This window comes from Uloborus diversus, unplaced genomic scaffold (assembly GCF_026930045.1).
Source record: "Uloborus diversus isolate 005 unplaced genomic scaffold, Udiv.v.3.1 scaffold_353, whole genome shotgun sequence".
NCBI classification, from domain to species: domain Eukaryota; kingdom Metazoa; phylum Arthropoda; class Arachnida; order Araneae; family Uloboridae; genus Uloborus; species Uloborus diversus.
Genome location: NW_026558520.1, coordinates 1 through 25,938, shown reverse-complemented (window position 1 = coordinate 25,938; position 25,938 = coordinate 1). Strand labels below are relative to the sequence as shown.

Genomic DNA, 25,938 nt, shown 5'->3' with positions numbered 1-25,938 from the left:
TGAATTTCGTTTGGATTGCACATTTTCAATATTAACTGATGTTCTGATTTGCAGGTAAAATGTTTTGTAAAATATCCCGTCCTATTTTATACAGCACACACTTTTAGGCAATTTAGTGTCGGACGTAATTTCATCAAAGTGCTTGTTATAAATAAGCTATTAAAGACAAAAATATTTTGTTTAGGTCTCATTTTTTGAGCTACATTTGTTCTAAAGTGCTGTGGCAGGAATCTGAATCAGTTACAATTCGAAAAATATTGAAACTATAGTTTGAAATGACCAATTCCAACAAGGTATTAAAAAATCCATCATAGCAGCATGTCCAAAATACCTTTCTTCAAAGGCTTGTAACTCTTATAAACATAAACTTTTGTGGTAATTTTATTTATTTTCATATAATTCAACTCATAAGCTTCAAAATGATACCTAATTTGTGAGAAAAAAAGGATTTTGAAAAATTGGTCATCAGTTCCCCATTTCTTTGGAATTGCCCTCTTAAGGAAACCAAGGGTGTCAAACAAACTGGTAGCTAATGTACACTGGTGTGCAAAAATTAAGGACGAGACGGTTTTTTCAATATAACTTTGTACAAAAGCTTTCCAAATCATCACATTTAATACCGTAAGATCCCCAATACGTAAGGACATGTGTATATGTAAGCAACACTTACTAAAAGAGAAATCAGAGGGATAAAAAGAAGCTTTATTGAAAAAGTAGCACGGAGCGCAATGCGACTGAAGGCCGAAACATCCCTGTGATGGGTGTCCAGCAAGAAACATCCGGTCTTTAGTAGGGGATATGATCTCCCCCGACTGCTAGGCAGGTTTCACAGCGTCTGCCCATGCTGAGAATGAGGGTGTCAATGAGTTGTTGAGGCATTGCTGCCCATTCGTCTTGCAGCGCCAATCGAAGCTCCCGAATCGTTACTGGTGGTAAGGTACGAGCTGCCAAGCGTCTGCCTAGAAAATCCCATACATGCTCGATGGGATTGAGATCCGGAGATCGTGCCGGCCAATCCATACGTTCTATATCCTCACTCTCTAAGAGCTGTTCGGCAGCTACTGTGCGATGACATGGTGCATTGTCGTCCATGAAAAGGAACTGCGGACCCATAGCGCCTCTAAAAAGACGCACATATGGAAGAAGAATCTCGTTAAAATAACGGATCCCGTTGACTGAACCTGCGTCGAAGATGTGAAGGTCTGTACGACTACCAAGCATGATGCCTCCCCAAACGAGAACACCGCGACCTCCATACCTGTCCCTTTCAATGATGTTCGAGGGATTATTGCGGCTTCCCACTCTCTCCAGATGAGTATGCGATGAGAATCGCTACTCAGACTGAATCTGCTCTCATCTGTAAAGAGTACTCGTCCCCTTTCATTGTCTCTCCAATTCCGGTGTTCCCGGCACCACAGAGAACGCCTTCTCCGATGGGCAGGCGTTAGAGGTACACACCGTATAGGGCGTCGTGCAAACAGACCACCACCGTGCAGTCTTCTGACCACGGTAAAACGCGATATCGGTCGTCCAGTCTGTCGTGTGTCTAGCGATTTCTCCCGCTGTCTGCCGCCTGTTTCTTTTGGACTGTAAGACAATATACCGGTCATCTACGGGTGTGGTTCCTCGTGGACGACCACTAGTGAACCCCCGGATAGCTGTTCCTGTAGTTTGAAATTGTCTCCAAAGTCGTAAAACGATGCTGTGAGCAATTCCGAACTCTGCAGCCACACTTGTCACACTGCGGGCTTCCTCCAACTTCCCAATGATTCGACCTCGGGTAAAAGCATCCAGATGTCGTCTAACAGATTGATTATTCTCCATTTCTCGCTGAGGCAGCAACTCGGTGTGATTTTAACTGCTATACGGCGTGCAATCTCTTTGCCAGAAATACTGATCTTACACCGACAACATGCTTTATACTACTCAGACACTCCCCCATTACGTCTGCCTGCATATCTGCGCATGTGCTACCGTACATCACCTTACTTAATCTCCTGATTGGTCTTTCTGTCCGCTCTGCCTCTTTGTTTAGCTGATATGCTAATTTTTCGACTTCGTCCTTAATTTTTGCACACCAGTGTAGAATTTGCTCTGACCAGACGAGTGACCGAAGCAATGGTTCTGGTAGAACAAGGCATGGTATTTTCAGTAAGTTACCGCTCTATAGCCAGGGCTAATGCAGAAATTTCCTGAAATACACCGCTAGCTCAGTCATTCCAGCCGAGGACTGCATAGGTGGCTAATATATTAGCTACCAGTTTGTTCGACACTCTCTGCTTTCTTAAGAGGTTTTCCACTTCCCGCTCAGTCACTTCCTATGCCGGGCTGATGAGTGCTAATAAGCAGGAAACTGCAGGCCTCGGCTGGAGTGACTGAGCTGGGGGTGTATTTCATGTATTTCTGCCTTAGCAATGGCTATAGGTCGGTGACCATGTATTTCTGACAATACTGTTAATACCTTTAGCACCACTGTTAAAACGTGCCTGTTCTAAAGAAATAAGAGATTCAAAATTTTAATTAAGTAAAAAGGAATTAATTTAAAGTACTAACAATACTTTTGTTCGCATTTTAAAAAATCTGCATTAATATAATATATATATATATTTTTTTTTTCTTAGGTTTTGCATAATGACTACATTAAACTTCAGGATCCTTGTCCCTTTTTCCCAAGAAGAACCCAATATAGAATCTCTAAAAACATTAGTCGAGTCTTGTGGTGTTATTGTTCAGTCGATTCAGAGAACACAAAATGCTCAAGAAGAGAACTGTGCTGCTGGAATTATTTCCGAATACAGTTTGGACATCGTATCTGTCAACGAGTACTGTATTTCAAATAGAGATAAAGTACAGTTGTACGGAGATTTGCGTGAGAAGTGGATGACTGCAAGCAGCAGATTGGTGTCAGGAAAGAGGCCATTGTTACAGTTTGCTGAAAATGAATGTTTCCTTAGATGCCGAAAACCTTGTCATAAAAATCTCAGTGTTGCTGAAGTTTCATGTGGTGTTCACCCAAGAGGTGGCGAGTTTTTTTCTTATGCCAAAATCGCTTCTAAGTGCAAGAGTAACTTTCTTCATGATTGCAGAGAATTGGAAATTATTATCAAACACTCGGTCGATCCATTTGGGAGAAATATATATAGAAAACTAATGATATCCTATAAGCATATTCGAAACATCATTGTTGATTTTAATTATGGTTGTTTTGTTTTGTACCTAGATTTGATCCATCCACCATTGTTCATGTCTTTAACTCCTTGGAGGTTGCGTCCCAACCCTTTGCAGCCCTTCAATAGGCAATTGAATGATGATAACTTTGATATTTTTCATATATGTCCCTTTAATGTTACCAAAGATGTGATTGGGAAATCAAGTGTTTTACGTGTCAAGTTTCGTGGATGGGATGACTTTGAAGACGTTTTGACTTGTTTAAGATTTCGCTGCGAAAAACTGCCTGTAAATTTCGTTAAAATGGATGTAATAGAAAAAGATCCACCTCAAACTCCTGAGGTTAGTTTGCCTCATTTTGGATGTGCGTACTTGCTGGAAGCTATGGTAAAGCGATCCTTTAATATCCTGGAACAAGCAGACAGTGATACGTCCTTCAGAAAACTAGAGGAACTCTGCGCTTATGATCCTAGGTGTCTAGAAAAAGCTCTCAGTGATGTCCTATTCGCAATGGATTCTGGCAAGTTAATTAATTTTTGGAAAACAATCGAAACACAGTTTGTGCATTATAAACGTGAGAAAGGCCCAAGAAGCATCAACGAATACGTTGTACCAGCAAAATGCAGATTAATTAGACGCGTCACCTTTACACCCACACGTACCCTTCTGTGGCCAGCGGAATTAATGTGTGAGAACAGAATTCTCAGAAATTTCGATTCAGAGTATTTTTTGCGTGTTACTTTTAGAGATGACGATATGCTAACAATGAACTTCAGGCGTTATGATTTTCAAATGTTTGTAGAAACCATCCAGAAGCCGATGAACTCGGGTCTTAAAATTGGTTCAAGAAAGTATGAACTGCTGGCGTGGTCCTCTTCGCAACTTCGTGAACATGGGGTATCCATGTACGCCCGCGATTCCAAAGGTCGGACTGCAACGGACATTCGTAATTGGGTGGAAATTAGCCCCAATACAAGTATGAATGTACCAAAATGCTTAGCGAGAATCGGACAATGCTTTTCGCAAACAGAAGATACCCTGCGTGTCCCTTTGGACAACAGGTATGTTCTAGTTGAGAATGATGTAGAAGGTGGAAGGAATCCTCTTACCTTGAAGCCGTACTGTTTTACTGATGGGGTTGGAAAAATTTCGGTGAAGTTAGCTAACCAAGTAAGTTGAATGAATTCAATGTTATTTTGTAAAATTATTGCGGTATAATTTTTATTTTCTGTATACTGACTATTTAATAACAAGAGTTCGTACGGACCATGGAAATCCTGGAATGTCATGTGAAAAAATCAAACAAATTTTAGATCCGGAAAAATCATGGGAAATTAATATTTTTGTTAAAAGTCATGGAAATGTATTTCAAGTCAAAGAAAAAGGTCCTGGTCAAAAAGGAAGTAACAGTAGCTAAAAGAGCAATAGAAATCTTGAGTTATTTAAGAGTCGTGCATATAACAGCTATTGAAACTGGAAATTTAAACAATCCCAGAAACAAATCTGGATTTTTAAATCCCACTGCATCCGTTTCTGTAGTAGCCAGCTGCATTTTTTTTTTTTTTTTTTATTTGCGAGGTAATTTTGCTTCTTGGGCATCACTAATTTTGAACTTACCGTTATTTTCAAAAATTATATTCTGTAGTAGCGGACACACACAAATTCTCAAAGAACTGCAACTCTCTGACCCATTGTTTTTGTTCAGTTTTGCGAGAGAAAAGTGTGACGTTAGATCCGGCATACGAGGAAAGAACCTTTAACAGAAACAGAAACATCCGTGTTTGTACAAGTTTATATAAAAGTTTTTTATATAGTAGCCATTATTCGCGTCGAAAATATTATCTACTATACCGTGGAATGGTTAAGTACATTCATTTTCTTTTTAAGTGAAATATGACGCCGTACTTTTCTCTGGCACCTTCTGGAAAACCTTGGATCCTACAGTTTTTGCTGATTCTTAAAGCGCTCCAAGCTAGGAATCTTGCTCTGCTGAGTTTATCCAGTATTTATGGACTACCCTGTTTCAGTTCGTTAATTCTCAGGTACCGGAAGGCCATTGGGAAACAATTTAATGATGATTCCTAATCAGTTTTATGTGAAAGGAGAATTTATTTTCCTGAAAAGCAGTACCGGGACGGCGTTCCTGCGTCAAATCACCCCTACCCTGTAAATATACCCACACCGCCCAATGCCTTACAGTGCCAAATTAAGCATTTTCTTCTAAGAGCTCTTTATTTAACGAAAAAAATAAATAAATAGCTGCACATTTATTTCATTTTTTTACAGAATATAATTCATTTTTTTACAGAATTTTTTTACAAAAAATAAAGAGGCATACAAATACTAAAAATATTTTTCTATTTCAAGGTTAGAAATATTCTTCGCCATGACAAAGATTGCAGTGCCTTTCAGATCCGTTACAGTGGATTTAAAGGAATGCTGGTGATAGACCCCACCCTTGAGGATGCTGATATTGTGTTTCGTCAAAGCATGGAAAAGTTTTGTTCGCGCGGAGACGGGCACACGAAATTAGAAATTGCCAAACCAAGCAGCCCAAGTAATGTTTTAGTATATCATTTAAGATTAAACGACTTAAAATTTAAGTAAGAGACTATTGACTTTTGCCTTCGTTGCTAGAAATAAAACTCAGAAATTACAGAAAAGTTGCACACGATAACAACAAACTATTATTTTTTTCTTGCTTTTTCAGTGTGACCGAGTTTAACTTTTAAGTTAAGAGTTATTATTGGTCTTAATTTTTTGTTGTTGGATAATTATAATGTACTATGTTGTAAAAAACCTTCAATTTTTCTTAATATACAGAAAAAAAACATTTCAATGGATTTATTTTAAGGAGCTATTATTATGCTATTAACTGAGCGTTTTTGATCCACGGATTTTTACTGAGTCAAAACCTAAATCAAATTGTAAGCTGATCTATGTAACCCGTTGTTCTGTTTAATATTACAAGTCGAAAACGATTCTCTGGAAACTTCTGAAACAAACAACCATCTTCATTTGTCGCCAGATGGTCAGAAATTGGTTTCTAAAAGGGTGAAAATTAGTATTGATAAAATAAGCACATGTTAATGATGACGATAATTCTTGTTTTGTATTTTTTCTTCCTCTCTTGTACTTTTTCCTCGTTATGTGGGGTAAAAAATCAAAAAAATTTAAATGTGATCTGAATAGTGTATCTATGTAAATAAACAAATATTTAAAAACAGTAAGGGAGATTTCAAGGAAAAATGACTAACAAGCAAACTGCCAAGAATGCCAAAAACCCAAAAAGTGTGGGAATGAATGATTTCCACTTTTAGCAGCAAGAATTCATAAAATGTCACTAAGTACAAAGAATCACAGCTGTATAGGCAGAGGTACGTAAAAAAGAAAGAAAATATTGCTTTTACAATGTAACCCTCTGAAGGCACAGTAAATTTTTGGAACTGTTTAAACAAAATAGAAAAACCTTTGAGTTTTATGGATTGAAAATAATTATAGTATTTGAATGCAATATATATATATATATATATATATATATATATATATATATATATATATATATATATATAGGGTAAACCTACCCAATTTCGTGATACTAAGGATTCAAACAGTATAATCGATAATTTTTTCTGAATTTATTGACTTGATATTTTTTCCATAGACATAGTAAACTTTATTCTTAATTATTAAACCATCAAACAGAATTAATACATGATAATATAATGTAATTTAATTATTTTCCAAAAAAGTATCACATGTACCTAAATTCGTGATAGTCTACCTTATTCCGTGAGTCAGTGTACCTAACTTCGTGGTAATGACTTAATCACTGTCACTGTCATTTTCTTCATTACGTGCACATACACTACACATGAACACTGTTGGTGGATTTTTTGAGTCAACTGCCTGGCAACTTTCATGATACCAATTTAAACAAAAACAACATTGGATCCATGGGCTCTTGTTATGTCCTTTGTAGTAACTTTCATTACAGTTGGGGCAGAACCATTCATCTTCAGCTTCACCTTTGCTCTTATTGGTGTTCTTTTTGGCTTTAACCAAACTGCTGGTACTGGCACTGACACAGGATTTGGTAGTGTCACTGGTACTGGAACTGGTACTGGCGGTGGAAGTATTACCACATGATTTCTCCCCTGGAAGATGAACTGCAGCTGATGGATCACGCCTCTTCCTTGCAGGTTTTGGAGCACGTGCTGTAAAATCAGGTAGTTTTAACACATCATCGATGCCTTCCTTTGTAGCAGGTGCATTGCTGACTGACAGGGAATTTTCATCCATACACCTGTTATCCACGTTTGTTGTCAGGGCTTCATCAGGAATTTTCATCTTGTTTAGTGGGAAAACACCAGCCTTGCAGAATGCAGAAATGATATTTTCTCTGCTGAATGCTTCCAGAAAAGCGGGACTGAACATCCCATGCAAATCGAATCTTCTTGGTCTTCTCAGCGGATTACCTTCTTGAAACTGCCTCAGGTGTTTCTGCCAAGCCAATTTCAAAGGCCGGTATACTGCTACATCCAAAGGCTGTAGCAAATGACTTGTGTGGCTTGGAAATGTTACAATTATGATATCATTCTCTGAAGCCATTGCAATGACTTCAAGAGTTATGTGACTCGCATGTGAATCCATTAATAGCACCACAGGCCTTGCTGAGGAAATCCTCTGGACAAATTTTTGAAACCACATCAGAAATAACTCTGAGTTTATCCAGCCACTCTGAGACACTGCAACTGTTACATTTGGAAGCGCCCCAATTTTCAAACCATCAATCATTCTAGCGCCTTTGAAGATCAGTAGAGTAGGTCCAAATTCACCTGCGGCATTGATGCAAGGTAAAACGGTGTGAGTTTCAGCCTTGTCAGCAATTACTCGATTATAGACGAACCTCTTGCCTATTCTTGTAACAACTCGTCCAGACTTCACAACGTAGCACAGCCCCGTTTCGTCGCAGTTCCAAATTTGTTGAGGTTTGATGCCTTCTGGAAACTTTCCATAAACCTCAGAGAGTTTGTCGTAGAAATCATTGAGTAACACCCTATTAGAATTGTTTGCCCGATATTGGGACAAATTTTCGGGTGTTCTTAGGCCTAAATTGTACCTGCGACGAAACTCACGCCACCACTTCCAACTGGCACATTTTTTCTTGTCGCTGAATGGAAACGGTATGTTGTTTGAAGCACACTCCTTCTCAGCAAGGGAGTATGCTATGTGCCTCATTCGACTGACCGTCAAACCAAACCCAAGCTCCTGCATATTAATGACAAATTTCACTAACGAAGTTTCAGTTGCTGAGCCTAGAGCAAACGGTCTCCCCACTTTTCTCACATCCACACTGTCACTGTCACCTTCACAGCGTGTTATGTAGTCTTTCAAGGTGCTCCATGGGATGAAAAAAATTTTTGCAGACTTGTACACTAACCAATTTTCATCCACTACCTTCCTCACTGCGAGTTGAAGTGTTTCCTTTGAGTATTTCTTCCGTTTGTTCCCACCTTTCTCTTTTTTCCCACCGGCTAGCTTGCTGTAAATAGGCGCCATCTGTCTGAAAGTAGCAAAATTTCATAAGAAATAACTGTGTTTTTGTAAGCCTCCGTTACGATTATTACACACAAAAACAAGAAACTAATATAAATACCACATTCATTATAGTATTAATTTAAATATTAGTGTAAGAAATATTAATTTTCTTAAGAGATTACATATAAAAACTTACATTAATTATTGCAAGGAGTCACACCACGTGCACACTGTTCTCTTCTAACTGACAAAATGGCTACACAATAAACCAGTTGCCGGAGACCTCCAAAGCTTTGCCTGGGTTTGGACAACACCCTGCCATCTATGAGGAACATGTCAAATTAAGTGTACACAACCTACCTAACTCTGTAGTAAAATAAATGTTTCACAGAGTAAGGTATGTCACGAAATAAGGTAGGTTCACCTTATATATATATATATATATATATATATATATATATATATATATATATATATATATATATATATATATATATATATATATATATATATATATATACACACACAGATTCATTGTGGATGTGTATAAAATTTTTATTCAGCCACTTTTTCAAACATCATTCATTTTTGTTTTCTTCTTTGTTGATTTTAAGTTTCACAAAAGTTCGCAATAATACATCATTTTCATTATTTATTTCATAGTAAGACTTCGCTTAAACAGACCGTTGATAGCCATTCTTAATGATCTGGATGTACCGCATGGAGTTTTTTTACGGATGCAGGAAGAAATGCTGAAAATTTTGACTGACATGTTAATCGACGAAGAAGTCGCTAGGAATTATTTGAATGCGCGAACACCTTTTAGCGACTTGAAATTTAAAGAGCTATCTCAGTCTGGAGTTGGTTTGACTGCGGAGCCATTTTTCAGAACTCTTTTGCTGGCACTTCATCGATATTACATTGGTAAGTTTTTCTCGTACAAGGTGTCCCAAAATTTGAATGAAATGAAATGCTATTTTTCAACTGCACTGTTAAAGCAGTTTGCTCAGAATTGAAACAAAATCGCCTATTTTTGAGAATTACACTTAACTCAAAATGATTCCGAGACAATTTGGCTTAAAATTGAAAAGTAAGAGTTCTTACTTTTGCAATATACCCTCTTCTCAAAAACGATTCACAATGTTCTCATTTTTGAATCTTTCTGAAGAATATGGAGTTCTCACCGGTTAAAGTCAGCCTGGTAATTTGGTAGGTTTACTGAAATTTATTAGAACTATCCAAAGCTACAAGAAAGCTCCGGAAGGATCAATGCAACCATGGCCAAAGCAGTTAGGCAGAAGTGCAAGTAAGAACCAAGCATCTCTCTGGCCTGCAATTCTTGTCTTGCAAAGTTGCAGCTATCCGGAGACTTATTAGCTACCATTAAGAGCTTTGTCAGCTTGGATGGGCCATAATCAAACTAAAGACGATACAATTAATAAATACAATATACTCCCGATTATCGGCGGTCGGATTATCCGCGGGTCCATTTTACGAATTATTTTATTAATTTTGTAACTGTCATTAAATATTTTTTAAATTTCTGATTATGTTACTGTTTGTTTTCATCTTTAAATACGTAAATTTTTTTACAATCAATGTTTGTAGATGCAATGTAGCAATGTTTTTAGCTATAACTTAAATGTATGTTTGAGCTTTATTCATATTTTTTAGCTATTGTATACAGTAGTATTGTTTTTTACCCATTGTTAGGATTATCTGCCGTTTTCGCTTATCCGTGGTTACCGTGCCACCTTATTCTGCGGATAATCGAGAGTTTACTGTACACTCATTTAATCTTTAAACTGGTAACTACAAATGTTTTCACACCAGTAAGGAATCTGCAATTGGGTAACTTGAAGCAATTCAGAAAAAAGGTTTGCAATGATACTTCGTTTTACGGGCAAATTGGTGAAATTCTGTGAAATTCCGCAACGTTCCGTGGAAATAACTAGTAACGTTTCGGACTTTCTTCGTATGCTTTTTCGCATTCGTATGTAGAAAGAAGAAATTCAACTCCCTCTTTCCTTTCTGCGCATGCGTTATTTTTGAGATGATCTGCTTACTTGAATTTAAATTTGACGTTTGCTTATTTCCAAGTCAAAACTGCTTGAAAAAATATGATAAGATAAATGTTTTCATTTCTAAGCAGATGATTTTTAAGACTGTGTGTCTTTTTTCTCGCTAAGTATGGGAATGTGGGACGAAGTGTACCAGTTAAGATAGCTTAGCTTTCCCAAAATGAACAAATTGGTAATTTTTCTTTTTTTGAAAATTGCCATACATACATACATAGATAAAAAACAATGTATTTTATAACAAAATTTTAATTGAAACGTTCTTTTTAGAGGTGCACCGAATACCTTAGTTTTCCGAATGCCGAATATTTGGTTAAAATTCTAAACAAATATTCGACCGACTATCAAACATTTGTAAATTTTTTGACTGTTATATATGAATTATACGCCAGTTGAAAAAAGAAAACATTAATCTCTTTTTGGGAACGTAAATGCATTTTCACTTAACATTGTCAATTTATCTACATTAAGCATAATTATCAATTTTAAACAAAACTTTCCAACTTCAAAAGCAAATTAATATTATAAATTGGTTTTTTGGTTTATGTTTATCTGCAATTTTGCAAAAATAAATAATTACATTCTTTCTTGATTAATGATTTGATAACTGATAAACGTGACAACATGGTATGTCATAAGTAAAGTACCTTGTGTTTACCTTACATACAAATGCTTAAAATATTGTTGTCATACACCCAAGTTGCTTAAAATATCATTGTTGTCAAATACCCAAGTACTCGACGTTAAATCGCGGATATCACAAATTTGCCATTGAAACTGCGCTTGCGTGCGGACTTTGCTGATTTCAAAAATCGTGCTTTGAATTCATGTTTTGTTAATTGTTTTAATGCAATTTCAAAAACGTGCTTCATAAATTTGCAAGAATATCTAAGTTTAAATTAATAACCAATTGCGATTCAGTAATGGAATGTTTTGAACCAAAATGTATCATAAACACGAAGCACAGAATTTTAAAACTGAAAATCTATGCGAATGCGCAGTTGAAATGGCTAATTTCTGATATCCGCGATTTAACGTCTATTACCGATGCCGTCGCAACACAAAACCCAATCGCTGAAATGTGACGTCACTCAATCTAAGCTACAGGATTATGTTGGCGCTTAATATTGGCACGTTTTGATTGAACTTTTCATGTTGAGAAATAAGTTGATTTTATTGAATTGGAAAAAAAAAAGATAAATGATTGAAAATGCAGTACCATTTTTTATTTTTATTTTTTTAATTTCTAAAGGCAAGATTTTATGACAACTACAGATACAAAAGTACAATTGGATTAAGGATATAAACAAATGGACAAAGATACAAAAAAAAATAATAGAAAAGCATCTGTAGCAAAAGTCTGTGTATCCAGAAGGTCCCTGACCTCCCAGTATCGGTCCACAAGAGAGCATTTGGAAAGAGCAGGGAAAATGACGAGATGTTCCGCATCCATCATCCGTCACAGATCACAGAGACTGCAAGAAAATACTTTAAAGTTTTCTATACATATTAATATAAGGATATGCATAATTATTTTTCGAGAGAGTTATTTCAACTTATTTTTGTCTAATAAGTAAGGTTTTACTCATGTCTGAAAGTTTTACAAAAGCGCAATTTGTACTAGGTTTTTGGATCTAAGTTTCTTTGACTCGCCACTAATTGTTTGGTAATATCGAATTTAGGTTGTCGACTCTATGCATTAACACTAAACCTAATGGTACAATGCGCCTCTTTCAACTAACTAACAATTGTTTGGCGCAGCATAGCCTATTAAGACAACCCAATCGAACCAACGAACCATTACAGTAAAAATGGCAGATTTCCGATAATGTTGACTGTTGGCGCAGTTTAAAACTTTATCAAGTTTCTTGGAAATTGTTGAAATATGAATTTTTCTTTTTTACAAATCAAAACTTCAAAAGCCTTTCAGAGTCAAAAAAAAAAAAAAAAATCTCAAGGCGCAGTTAAAATTTTGTCAAAACCAAAATTGTCGTCGAAAGCCGAGAAAATGTTCACAAACATGAAATTGCGCCAAAAATCTTCATCTCAAAGTTTTCCAAAATGAGTATCGCAAATTTGGTGGGTTTTAAAATAATATCAAAACGCGCTCAATAATGCACATTTAAAATTTATATTACTGCTTCATTTATTTAGTTGATCCATTATTTTACATAAATAAATATTTTAACATTGTTTTTTGGGATTTAAAATCATGCCGAAAACCGTCCTTAAAATTACTAGCGCAGCAAATTTGAAATCATGCCTAAATATTTTGTTTGCAAAAATGCTCGGTTAAAATCAAAGAGAAACTTTTGAGAAAACACACACACACAAAGAGAGGGAAGGAAAGAAAAATGTATATGCGGATATTCCTAAAACGCCCGTTGCAAGTTTTTGGCGAGATTAATTATCGGCGAGACAATACGTCAGATAAGTAGCAAACTTTTGAAAACCCTGCCATAATCATAGATTATATTTTCGGTTAGATAAAAATTACAGGGAACTACTTTGATATACATCCCCAAATCGGAAATTTGGCGACTTTTTTTCTCACTCATGGTACAAAATACAAGAAAATACTAAATTTGGCAACAGCAAAAACCTAAAAGCTGAAAAATCCTAAATTGGCAACACAAAAATAAGAAACAGCAACCCTAAAAAGTCCGTAGGGAGTGACATATTTGGCGCGTAATTTTTTTTTTTTTTTGGGGGGGGGGGGTATATCAAAGTTATACCAATTACAGTTTGTTAATACATTACTCTAAATGTTTCAAACATTTCATATTCTTTAAACAGGTAATCCATGAACTTCATTTCATACCGAAAATTTCGGATACGGTTTTTGGAAAATGGTCAAGTTTAGCTAACTTCTTAATTTAACTTTTGAACCAGCTGGTTAAATTTTAAAATAAAGTGCATCTTTTACCAACAAGAAAAGAAATTTTCAATTTGACGAGCATTGTCCGTGTATAAATATTTTAATTCCGCTAAGAAAATCTGAATTGTATCCAGTAAATTTCAACCTGTAGTGCTGTCAAAGCATTATATACCGCTATGTTTCACAGTCGACTAATCCGGCAACTACCCGGATTCTCAGTTTGTGCATAAGAAACGTTACTTTCATGATTATGAGAAAATGTTGTATGACAAAAAAAATCACAACTTACCTTTTATGTTTTAAATATACTCCAAATCCTTCGGAAATAACTTTCTTCGGCATAGGCTATCGAACTTCATCATAAAATAAGCTGGAATATGCATGTTAGTGAAAATAAAGTTGCCTAGATTTGATGACCTACTCCTTTGCAACCAATTCAGTTCTTCGGCTTTTTGTTGCGACGGTAACGCTAATACCCAAGATGCTTAAAATATCATTACAAACATTTTTTCTAGTAATTTTCTGCTATGTTAATCTATTTGATAAATTATTTCATGTATCAATAAAAGGCTTTTTCTGTCGTGTGTAATGCTAGCTTTTCATGGTTTCATGAATTTTTGAAATTGAAATATAAACTCTAGTGTTCATTTACTACTCAAACTATCCGACTAGCTGTTCCCTGACAGTCCTACTCGTGATTCTTAGATGTAAATAATGTGGCTAAATGGCAAAATAACAACATCAAAAGCAAAGAAACCCGTCTTAAGATGAAAACCCATGCTTATCATGATAGACTAAAGGATCGTCATCTCTCAAAAAAGGGTAATATGCCGACAGGGGATTAAAAAAATCAATTTAGAAGGCATTAGGCGTTTGAAGGTAGTCCTTAAATACTCGGGACGCCATTGAAGACTATTTCTACTTGCAGTAGATTGATTCCGTGTTGCGAAGTTATTGGAATGCATTTCTCTTATAATTTTAAATAAACTTTATTTCTGTTCTTTTTCGCAGACCTTGTGAAAACAAAGGCAAACATTGATGTAGATCCTTCAGAAGGGAGGAATATGTTTGGAGTAAGTGATGAAACAGGAATGCTTAATTACGGGGAGGTTTTTGTCCAATATTCGAGAGATGTAACAAATAATGTGACAACACCAGACGATGCCATTATATTGACAGGTAAATGTTGTTCTTGTTATATTACAATTTTTTACTGTTGTCAGAGTCTTCGTTATGTTATTCCCATCTAGGTGTTTTTTTTTTCTTCTTTTTGTACATTAGAACACAGAAGTGCATATTAACAGTCAATCATTATGAGAGACTTACCCCAAAACCCTTTTCAGCCTACTTTTCTGAAACATGTTTAAAAAAATTAAAAATTAAATTAAAATTCAGCATAGAAAAACGTTTGACGTATCGTGAAAACGGCACTAATCGAAAAAAAAAAAAAAATCATGTGCTAACAGTATCGGAATATCAATATTCCTGATAACGTCGCAACAGCCGAAGAAAGTTGACGGGTTGAACTCGTCCAATAAAGGCGTGTTTGCAGGTGCAAATAACGGTCTTACCGGCCCGTAAGCATTTAAACAATCCTTACTCTGTCAGGGGACTATGTAAAAGTTTTGAGGGCCCTGATTGGTTAAAGCGAAATGACTAGCGCGCACATACGACGACCATGTATTTTATTTCGTCCAATGCGTGTGAACAAATTTCGTTTTCATTTAACTCAAGCATGAATGGATACATTTTCTTTTTCAGTTTCGAATAATGGCTACCGAATCTTGTTTAGAAATGAAACTTCCCCCTTCTTTTAGTAACTGTATTATAAATAGGAAGCGTAATATTATTACTATACACAGCGACATAAAAAATGTGAAGCAGTGCATAAATGGGTGAAAGAATTTGGACTTCAGACAAATACGAAATGGAATTCAAGGTCTTCAGTTAATCAGGGAAAGATAATTATGTGTTCATTAGTAAAAAATATTTCTTTCTTTGTGTTTATATTCTAATAAATATTGTTTACGTAAACTCTGATAAAATTACCAATTCATTTATTCGTTCTACAGTGCTGCCATCTATCTATGTATCTGATATGTGAAAATTTTAGAAATGCATGAAAATAAAACGGGAAACACATTCTGCTAATTATATATTTGTAATGCAACTAAAATAAAAATTGGTTTGAAGTCATTCTTTCATTTATTTTTTCATTTCAAGAGACTTTTCTTAAACTGATCAAAACATGCTAACAACGGCATGTAATCTGAAATATCACATTTAAAGATAAATTTTCAAAACTGAGCAAGAATTTTTTTTGTGTAAAAATTTTTCAATTTAATTTACGCCCTAAATGCTGCTTTAAAGACAAAAACATTCACTAAATTTTAAAATTAATGTTGTTTCTTATTTTTATATATCGTACGTTTATTTTCCTTATAAGAAAAAAGTAACAATTAAAATCCCTAAAATGCATTAGAATACAGTAGACCCTCGTTTTACGCGGGGTTACGTTATACGGAAATGCCGCGTAAATCGAAACCACGTAAATTGAGACCTAATAATAGTGTTAAAATAGGGGTTTGGTTCGGCAGATAACAAAATACTTCATGCTAGTGATGACTAATTCTATGATAAGCTTAATGTGTACTTATTCGACTTTTATGCACAACATGCAAAAAGAAAACAAATTAATTTCGTGTTCTGTTTATAAAGAAGAGCTGGCTATGATAGTCTTTCGGCAATCACCAAGAATTTTTCTTCCTATTTCTTTGCAGAGCATTAACGCATCCATGATCACTTGCGTCATTTCCGTGATAGAATCTTCCTTTACTAACAAATCAGAAATTTCATTTCTATTGTCTAGGAATGACTCAAAATTTTCAATGTGAACGTTTTTGTTTGTGCGTCACCGAAGTCGGTATCCTCTTTGGTTTTGGCCTCCTGTGTCACTCCTGGAAGTTCTTTTTCCAGTGAGTTCTGAATTGTGTGAGTTTAATAACTTTACTTCTGGAAAAAGCTCTGGAACAAATCGCATAAAATGTCTCCAGTGGTCCAAGCTCGATTATTAGCCCGCCACGCCAAAATGCAGTTAATCACGCATAATCTGCAATCTTTAGGAGTTTGGATTTTGAAAGAGAGAAAAATTTTATCTGTTTGCATTGCGGCATCCGCGTAAAACCGAAACTCATTCGCGTAAACTAAAATAAAGGTGTCAAATCTTAAACCGCGTATAATCGAAACCGTGTAAAATAAATTCGCTTGAAGCGAGGGTCTAATGTAATTATTTTTGATGTGAATTTCCTTATTGATTAAAAAAAACACACACACATTTTTATTCAAAATGTAAAATCACGAAACTAAATTTAGAACTACTCTTTTTAAAATTTTAGCTTAAAAAACACATGCATATTATATATTGTGCTTTCTAATCTTATTAAAACCACCAAACATTATTACCAAACAATACAAAAAGTAGATCAAAATTATTTTGTGGAAGAAAATATTTTACAGAAGATACAAATTAAAATTTAAAACAGTCTACACAGTAAATTTTTCCAAGTGTTTTAAATATATATCAAAAAGGGGTAATTGCGGGTATAAAATACTACAATGTATGTATAGATGGCAGCACACAAAATTCTTCCCCTTTTTTTCGATTATAAAAATCAGCAAAGTACGATTGAAAGAAATTTTTTTTAATGAGTAGTATTCAATGAATGCAGAAAAAATTGCAGAGTTGAAAGAATAAACAGATAGTCATTGTTCGAAATGGAAAAGGAAAACAGATACATTCAAGCGTGAATTGAATTAAAACGAAATTTGTTCATATGCGTTGAACGAACGAAAAAACATGGCCGCCGTATGTGCGCGCGAGTCATTCGCTTTGGCCAATCAGGGGCCTCAAAACTTTAACATGGTCCCCTGACAGAGTAAGGGTTGTTTAAATGCGGCCTGTAACCTTTGGTCATGTTCGAATAGATTAACCAGTTGCTCCGGGTAATTGCTTTGATGACATTAGTGGTTAGTGCGGTGAATGTTTTTATTTGTTTTCTCAGACATACACTATTAGGATTTCGTGGCACTGTATTCGTTCAGATAGTAATTGCAAAAGTGGCTGATGATCAAATGGATGACATTTGGCGTTTAACAGGCAACCTCTGACGGTCGTTCGAAGTATGGTTTCTCTCAAATGCAGTCGACGCCTCATTTTTAAATTTCAAACAAAGAAAGGAAGAAATGAACACAAAAAAGGTAACATCCTATGCCCCGAAAGAAATATCAACTGCTTAACTGAACCTGTTTTTATATGTATTGCATTTAAACAGACTGTGGCACTGCTTTTGCATTTCAGTTTTTTTTTTTTTTTTTTTGAGCAATCATGATTGCTCATTCTCATTTGACTGTTTTGGCGTGCTATCATTTTATTTTCCCACCAGCACCCTCTGCCAGCACCACCGTCGGCCGGCTCCTCACGATGCTGCTCCTATAGCGAAAGCCGTCTCCAGGTTGCATCCATGTTCTACACACACACGCATACACACATGCGCATACAAACTCACACACACCCCCCACGCACACACATGCACACACACACGAGCGCCTACACACACGCGCGTACACACACAGCACTGCATACACAACATGCACACACATGCATACATACACACACACCCGTACACACACAGCACTGCGTACACAACATGTACACACATGCTTACATACACACACAGACACACACGTACGCACCCACACACATGCGCCTACACAAACGCACACGCGCATACATACACACAAACGCTCGTGATTGCGAATAACATAATTTGAATTCAAGATGCCAAAAATTCAAAAAAAAAAAAAAATTACTGTAACTTTTGTTTTTCTCGAGTTACACCAGTGTTACTGCTTACTTCCTATTTGTTGAGATACAGTGTAGAAAACTGATGTTAGTAAACTGGAAAGTAAAATCAAATTCAGGGTGAACATTTTTGGTCTTAAAGTAAATATAGTGATATTGATCTGTAGGTTATATCGCTACTGTGTAATCAAATTTCTCCTTTAAATTCGCTACTACCTAAATCTTGTATATTAATGTGTTATTTCACATAAATACGGTTTGCATTTGCAACTGACTTATTGTGGGGCACTGTACTAGAAGAAACAACACTCCTAATTACAACGAAAACAAATATGGTACCAATAGCAATCGGAAGGGATCTAAGGACCCTTAACCTTTAAAATTTTGGATTTTCTGGAAAAAATATATGTTATGCATAGTTTAACTCTGAACAATTTGATATCTTATTTATTACCGTACGCCAAAAACTTTTCAAATGCGTAAACTTTCCCCAGAGATTTATGTTAACAGCTGTTGTTTAAGCTTCTTTTTCTCAGGTGCCGGTTTCTGCGGTTTTCTGGTTTTGCGCGCATGATATCTTAGAAAGTTTCTTATATATTTCCGTGAAACTTTTCATGCATGTTTGTCTGGTATAATTTTATGATCTAAAACTAAATTTCAACTAAAAATGAAAGTAAATATTAAAAAAATATATATTTTTGGCCAAAATTTTGTAAATTTTCGATATTAACTTATAAAATTTCAAAAAAAAAAAAAAAAAATAAATAATTTAAAAAAAATAAATAAATTTAGGTTCAGGTCATAAATATAAACCAGATAAACACGTTAAAAGTTTTACGGAAATATATAGGATGTCCCAAAATTAACGCAAGATTTGAATTTGCCACCATTTTTTCCATAAATTGTTGGCAGCCATGAAAAAAAAAAACAATTTGACAGTTGAGAGTTTAGGGTTAGTAAAAATGGGGTGTTATTGTACCATACAGCTAGAGAGAGAGAGAGTGAAACATTTCAATTACTGCATAAGGCATTTCCTAGTCGCGTACTCTCTCATTTCGGTGATCAGATTTGGCACCCTAGATCGTGTGATTTAACATTTTTAAATTTCTTCTTATGGGGTTATTTGAATTCAAAGTTCTATGTCAACAAGCCCACCGTGCATTACCGTGTTGCGATACCGAGCGCCAATAACAGTAACTGTTTGACCAGCCTCAACTTTCATTATTTTTGAAACAATTGTTCAATAATGAAAGCGCGTTATTGTATCGTATAACGCTCCATTTTTGATTACCCTAAACTCTCAGCTGTTAAATTGTTCTTTTTTCAGGGTTTCCAACCATTTATTGCAAAAATGGCGGCAAATTCAAATCTTGCATTAATTTTGGGACACCCTTTATAAAAAACTTTCTGAAATATCATACGCGCAAAACGAGAAAACCGAAGAAACTGACACCTGAGAAAAAGAGGCTTAAACAACTGCTGTTAACATAAATCTCTACGGGGAAAGTTTACACATTTTTACGATAACTTGAAAAGTTTTTACATATTAAATTGTTAAGAAATAAAGCCTTACAAGCCTTACATATATTTTTTTCAGGAAATCGAAAATTTTGAATGTTAAGGGTCCTTAGACCCCTTACTCTTTTTGAAAATCATTTTTATGCTGTGTGTTTTGGGTGCTGTTAGATTACATACGCCTCTAAGCTCACAGCTTTTTTGCATTGACAAAGGGTTTCTTATGACCTCAAAGCAACACTAAGACATCTAATCCCTGGAATAATACTAAGATATCCTACTGTTGCTCTGAGGTGACGATATGCAATTTCTTGCGTAATTTTATGTGTCACAATGTTGTTTTCCTCCCACTTTATGTATAAAAACGCACCTAAGTTATTTAAAATTGCTCAGCTGTAAATAAAGAATCCCTTTGACATTTTTATCACTGTTCTTCACTTTTAAAATGTATAATAATGTCGATGATTTGTTCATAAAACCTGTAAAAAAAGTAATTCTTAAACCATCACGCCTATTTTCTTTTGCTCCTTGCAAATTTTATGTAAATGCTTGGAATTCTTCTGTTTTTCCATCAAAAAAAAAGGAAAAAAAAAGACGTTCAAGCCTTCTCATCAGCTCATCAATACTAATAGAGTAAGCACTCGAGATCCCCAGACTTACGTCATAGTATGAGGCCCTTTTATTTTTTTTGAGCAATCACGATTGCTTATTGTTCTAACTTGACAGTTTTGAATTCCTATGATTTAATTTTCCCTCCGCCTCCGTCTGCAGCACCACCACCACCGTCGGCCGGCCTCACGATGCTGCTCCCCTAGCGAAAACCGTCTCCAGGTTGCGTCACTTACTTGCCTACCTTTACAAATACACCTACACGTGTGCATACAACTACACACACATACACCTACACATGTGCATACACCTACACACACATACACCTATACACACGCATACATACAGACAGACACCTACACACAGAGCTACACATACCCACAACTACCCACACACACACAAACACATAGCCCCCACACACAAACAAACATACCCCCCCCACACACAAACACACAGGCCTACATACACACACGCACTTCTGATTGCGAAAAACATAATTTGAATTCAAGATGTCAAAATTAATTTTTTTTTTTAATGCGTAAGCAATTCACAGCAGGTAAGAAAGGTTTGCTATTATTTAATTTGAGTCGCGCTGGCTTTGGCAGGAAGCAGGTAGCAAAGTTACGCCAAAAACAAAGTCATTCTATCTCAAATAATTCGCCGTCTCCACCCGACCAACTCCGATTCGAACGAAACTTTACAGAGGTGCAGATATGCCTTTTAAACTTACCTATAGAAATTTTCAGATTCCAGGACCCAAATCCTGAGGATCTAGGATCGATTAAAAAAAAATAGGGCTCCATAACGGCGGATAAATTTTGTGAAACGAATTGCCGTGTTTAGCACGGTTCTCTAATTAGAAGCCACTCTGGAACCCACTTTTTTTTCTTTTTGAGGTATCCTAGACCCTTATGATTTGTGTCTTGGAAGCTGAAGATTTGCATAGGTCAGTTTCAGAGGCATGTCTGCACCCCTGTAGGACGTCCTCCATATCGGAGATGGTTGGATGGGAGGCACCAGGTCACGTGACATGGAATAAATAAAATTATAATATTTAGCTTTCTGCAGCAATTTAACGCATCTTTGCAACCTGCATCCTGCCAAAGCCAGCGCGACTCAACTTAACTAATAGCAAACCTTTCTTACCTGCTGTGATGTATTTAAGCAGAAAAATTTTTTGCCTTTATATTGTGACGTAGGTCTGGCACTCACGGGCTCTTCAACAATAAGTCAGATTTGTTAACAATTTCATAGGTCCAGTGATGGTAACTAAATGTCCATGTGTCCATCCTGGTGATGTTCGCAAATTTACCGCAGTTGATGTTCCCGCTCTCCGTCACATAGTTGACTGCATTGTGTTTCCACAGAGAGGGCCAAGACCACACCCTGACGAAATATCTGGTAGGTGGTTTATTTATAACACTAGGGACTCTGCTCCCTGCTCACTAACGCTGATAAACCCCCGAAGATTGCTTCGCAATCTTATTTGATTCGCAAAGATTTAAATCGTCAATTAGAAAGAAACATATTAAAGGCACATAATGAGCCCTTTGGATCAAAAAGCACCCCTTCTGCGGGTTTCAAAACCACTTGTACCAACTTGCAGAGCCGTTAGGGCTATGGGGGTCCTGAGCATTGCAAAACTGCAGTTTTGCAGTTTTGAAGACATCCGACAACATCCGACTCTTTTGTCGGATGTCTTTTCATCCATAAGCTCATTATTTTTTGCATTGAAAAAGGCGTTTCCTGTAACGCCGAAATACGTGTCTGCTGTAATTGGCAAATTTGTGCTTCTTCTAACGTTGTCTGTCTTACTTTACTGTTCAGCACAAAGGTATTTATTTATCTTAGTTGGCTCTCTGTTTAACGACGCTCTATTTAACGACTTTCTCTATTTAACGACGGCTCTTCACGGTTCCAGTTGGTCCACTAAAGTGTTAAAAGCATTCTATTTTAGGACGCTTTCTACTTAAGGACGATTTTTTTTGTGGTCCCTTGTTCGTTTCTGACGAAATCGCTTCCAGGGATATGCTCCGAGCGAACATTTCGTCAAATTGAGGAAACTGCTTTCGTCTCTGGTTTGAAGATGCAAATTTCGTCAAATGTAACGAAATATTTCTTCATTCTAGTTTCGTCAAATCGACAACCATTTTCGTAGTTTTGAGAGTATTAGTTTCGTCAAATTAATTTCGTCATATTTGAGCATGTTAATTTTGTATTTTTTTGAGTTTATTTATTTCTTTTATTTTTTTCCTTTTTTGAGCTGATTAGTTTTCTTTTTCTTTCTTTTTTTTTTTTTTTGAGAATACAGACGAACCTCGTTAATTCGAATACGCTTAAAAAGAATTACTTCTAAAACGGACTTTTTTGTAATCCCTGTCCCATTGTTAATTGTTTTTCGGATAAGACGAATTCTGTTAAGAATAATCCATTTTAATGATCCATTAAAGTTCGTTTTAACGAGGTTCGACTGTATTTTATAAGATTTAGTCGAATCTTTACTTCAGAATCTTATCACCATAATTTCCCACTTTGATGCGTTTTGATAGTCACACTCACAGGCCCGTCATTTCCGGGGGGGGGGGGTCATTCATGGGGGTTGACCTCCCCCCTTGATTTTTGAGCATTTATGTCTACGTACGAAAAGCCGTGGTTTTAGTTGGTTTTCTATAAAATTTTTGAAGAGTATACACATTTTTCCACAATCGGAAAAAAAAATCGAAATGACTGGCCTGCACCTCCCCCCCCCCCCTCCCGCCTAAAGCAAAAGACAAGTATTTGTTGAAAAAAGAGGCACATAAAAGATGTTAAAAAAACATTTTATTAATGTAAAAATACAAGCAGACAATTTCTTTAAAAAGTAAAAATAATCATTGAAAAATTCAAGTTAAAGAACAATGTGAAATGATATCTGGGAATTAAGGCTTTACGATGCATCGATACATCGTAAAATACCGATGTACAGTACACCTTATATCAATACACCGGTTTGGAATAAAAACCTCTAAACCGATAGATCGGTGTGCTCCACAAGTTTGTTTACATCCAAGCTTTTTTTTTTTTTTATCCAAGCAAAAAAAAAAAAAAAAAAAAAGAGAACGTAAACCCGCATGTTAGTCTGGCCCCATAAACTCCCCATGGTATCTAATTGAACTCCCATAAGGGGGGTTTTCCTGCAAAAAATCTATTTTTGCCGGATCTTTTCCAAATTTGGCACAGGGGTTCATTCTTGATGCTCAGGAATACTCATTGAGCAGTTTTCGTCCGGATATGGAGGTAGGGGGGGGGACAACCCTCATGGGGGCTCTCCTTATAAAAGCCAAGTTCTTGTCGGATTTTTTCCAAATTTTGCCACAGAGGTCCTTTAATGCTCGGGAATGCACACACAATGGTTTTAGTCCCTCTATGGGGGGGGGGGCAGCGCCCATGAGGGTTCTCCTTACAAGAACCAAGTTTCTGTCGGATTTCTTCTAAATTTGGCACAGAGGTTGTTTAATGCTCGAGTATTCAAAGGGTAGTTATCGTCCCTCTATTGTGGGGGGGGGGGAGAGGGAACCCATGGGGGTGCTTCTTGTAAAAACCAAGTTTTTGTCGAATCTTTTCCAAATTTTACACAGGTCTTTTAATGCTCGGGAATTCAAGCAGGATAGTTTTCGTTCTTCTATGGGGGAGGGGGCAACCCCCCATTGGGGTTATTCTTATAAAAACCAAGTTTTTTGTGGGCTCTTTTCCAAATTTGGCACAGAGGTCCTTTGATGCTCGGGAATTCACACAGGATAGTTTTAGTGCCTCTATGGGGGGGGGGGGGCAACGCCCATGGGGGTTCTCCTTATAAAAACCACGTTTTTGTCGATTCTTTTCCAAATTTTACACAGAGGTCTTTTGATGCTCGGGAATTCAAGCAAGGTAGTTTTCCTTCCTCTATGGGGGGGGGGCAACGCCCATTGGGGTCTCCTTATAAAAAGCAAGTTTTTGTGGGATCTGTTCTGAATTTGGCACAGAATTTCTCTGACTGTCAGGAATTCTCCTTGGGTAGTTTTCGTCCAGCTGTTGGGGTCTTTTTTTTTTTTTTTCAAAAACCTGTTTTATAAGATCTTTTCCCAATTTGGCACAGAATTCCTTTGATGCTCGAGAATTCCCCCGTTTTAGTCCTGCTATGCATGGGGAATCCCCCGCGTGGGTTTTTGTCGGTTGTATTCCAAGTTTGGTACATTTGCCCTTTGATGTTTGTGAATTCCCGTAGGGTAATTTTCGTGCCAAATTTGGGAAAATTCTGACAAAAGCTTGGATTTTTGCAAGGAAAACTCCACTAATCGGGGGTTTGCCGCCTATAGCGGGAAGAATAATTCAAACTGCTTCAACTACTCGCAATGTAAGTTTGGCGATGCATCACGATGTAAAAATTCCTACATCGTCCAGCCCTACTGGGAATACAGAAGTGCTACTTCCTCAGCAGACATTGGGTTCTGGAAGAATAAGACATAGGTTACTGTTATGCAGAGTTACATCAATATTTGCTCATGAGAAAATTGCTGTGGATTTACTTCTTCATTGCATCGCATTAAAAAAAAATCAAAAAAAAAAAAAAAAAAGATTTCTCTCAAACTAATACCATAAATTTTAAAGAAATAGTGCAATAAAATTGACAGCTTTAAGTTTGTATATCTGTGTTCGAAAATTAGATATAGGAAATGAAATTAAATAATCTTGAGAAAAAACTTACCTTTTTATTTTTTCAATCGATTATTTGTCTTATTAATTTTGCTTCTATGTAGAATGCTTGTTTGGCAAAATTTATGTTTACTACAGGAACTGTATTATTGCATGCAGTACATACTTCATACTTTGGAGTACTTTGGTACATACTTCATACTTACCTGTCTGGAACTTCAAAGGAAATTAGGTACCTTTATATAACATAATTGATTAGAACCTTACTGATTTACTAAGATAGCTCCATAAGCATTAATGCATCCATGGCCAACGTTAAGACAGAATTGCAAGTAAGAGATTCAAAGGTATGTAATGAAAATAGTGACTAGCGTATCGAGCGAAGTTTGCTAGTTTTTATCATATACTTTTTATTTTCCTTTCAAATTTTCAATTGAAATTTTACATAGACATTTTACTTTGTCTACAGTAAAAACCATTACTATAACTTAAATTTGGACTTACCAGTATAGTTCATCTACGAAATGCTTCTGACGGGAATTCCCTTTTTTTTTCGCTGATAATTCCCAGAGGCAGCAAATATGGCAATAAAATTAATGCTGCATTTATTTCAGCTG

At 36.2% G+C, this 25,938-nt stretch overlaps 1 protein-coding gene across 1 annotated transcript; it reads left to right on the top strand.

The window, feature by feature from the left end:
- Positions 1-2,631: 2,631 nt before the first annotated feature.
- On the top strand, positions 2,632-22,051 carry LOC129233351 (uncharacterized; the record flags this gene model as incomplete). Its single annotated transcript, XM_054867391.1, has 6 exons — positions 2,632-2,869; positions 3,221-4,338; positions 5,536-5,725; positions 9,373-9,633; positions 14,677-14,844; positions 21,905-22,051. Coding segments are annotated over exons 1-6 (2,122 nt in total), but the record flags the coding sequence as incomplete, so codon positions are not given.
- Between the last annotated feature and the right edge of the window lie 3,887 nt (positions 22,052-25,938).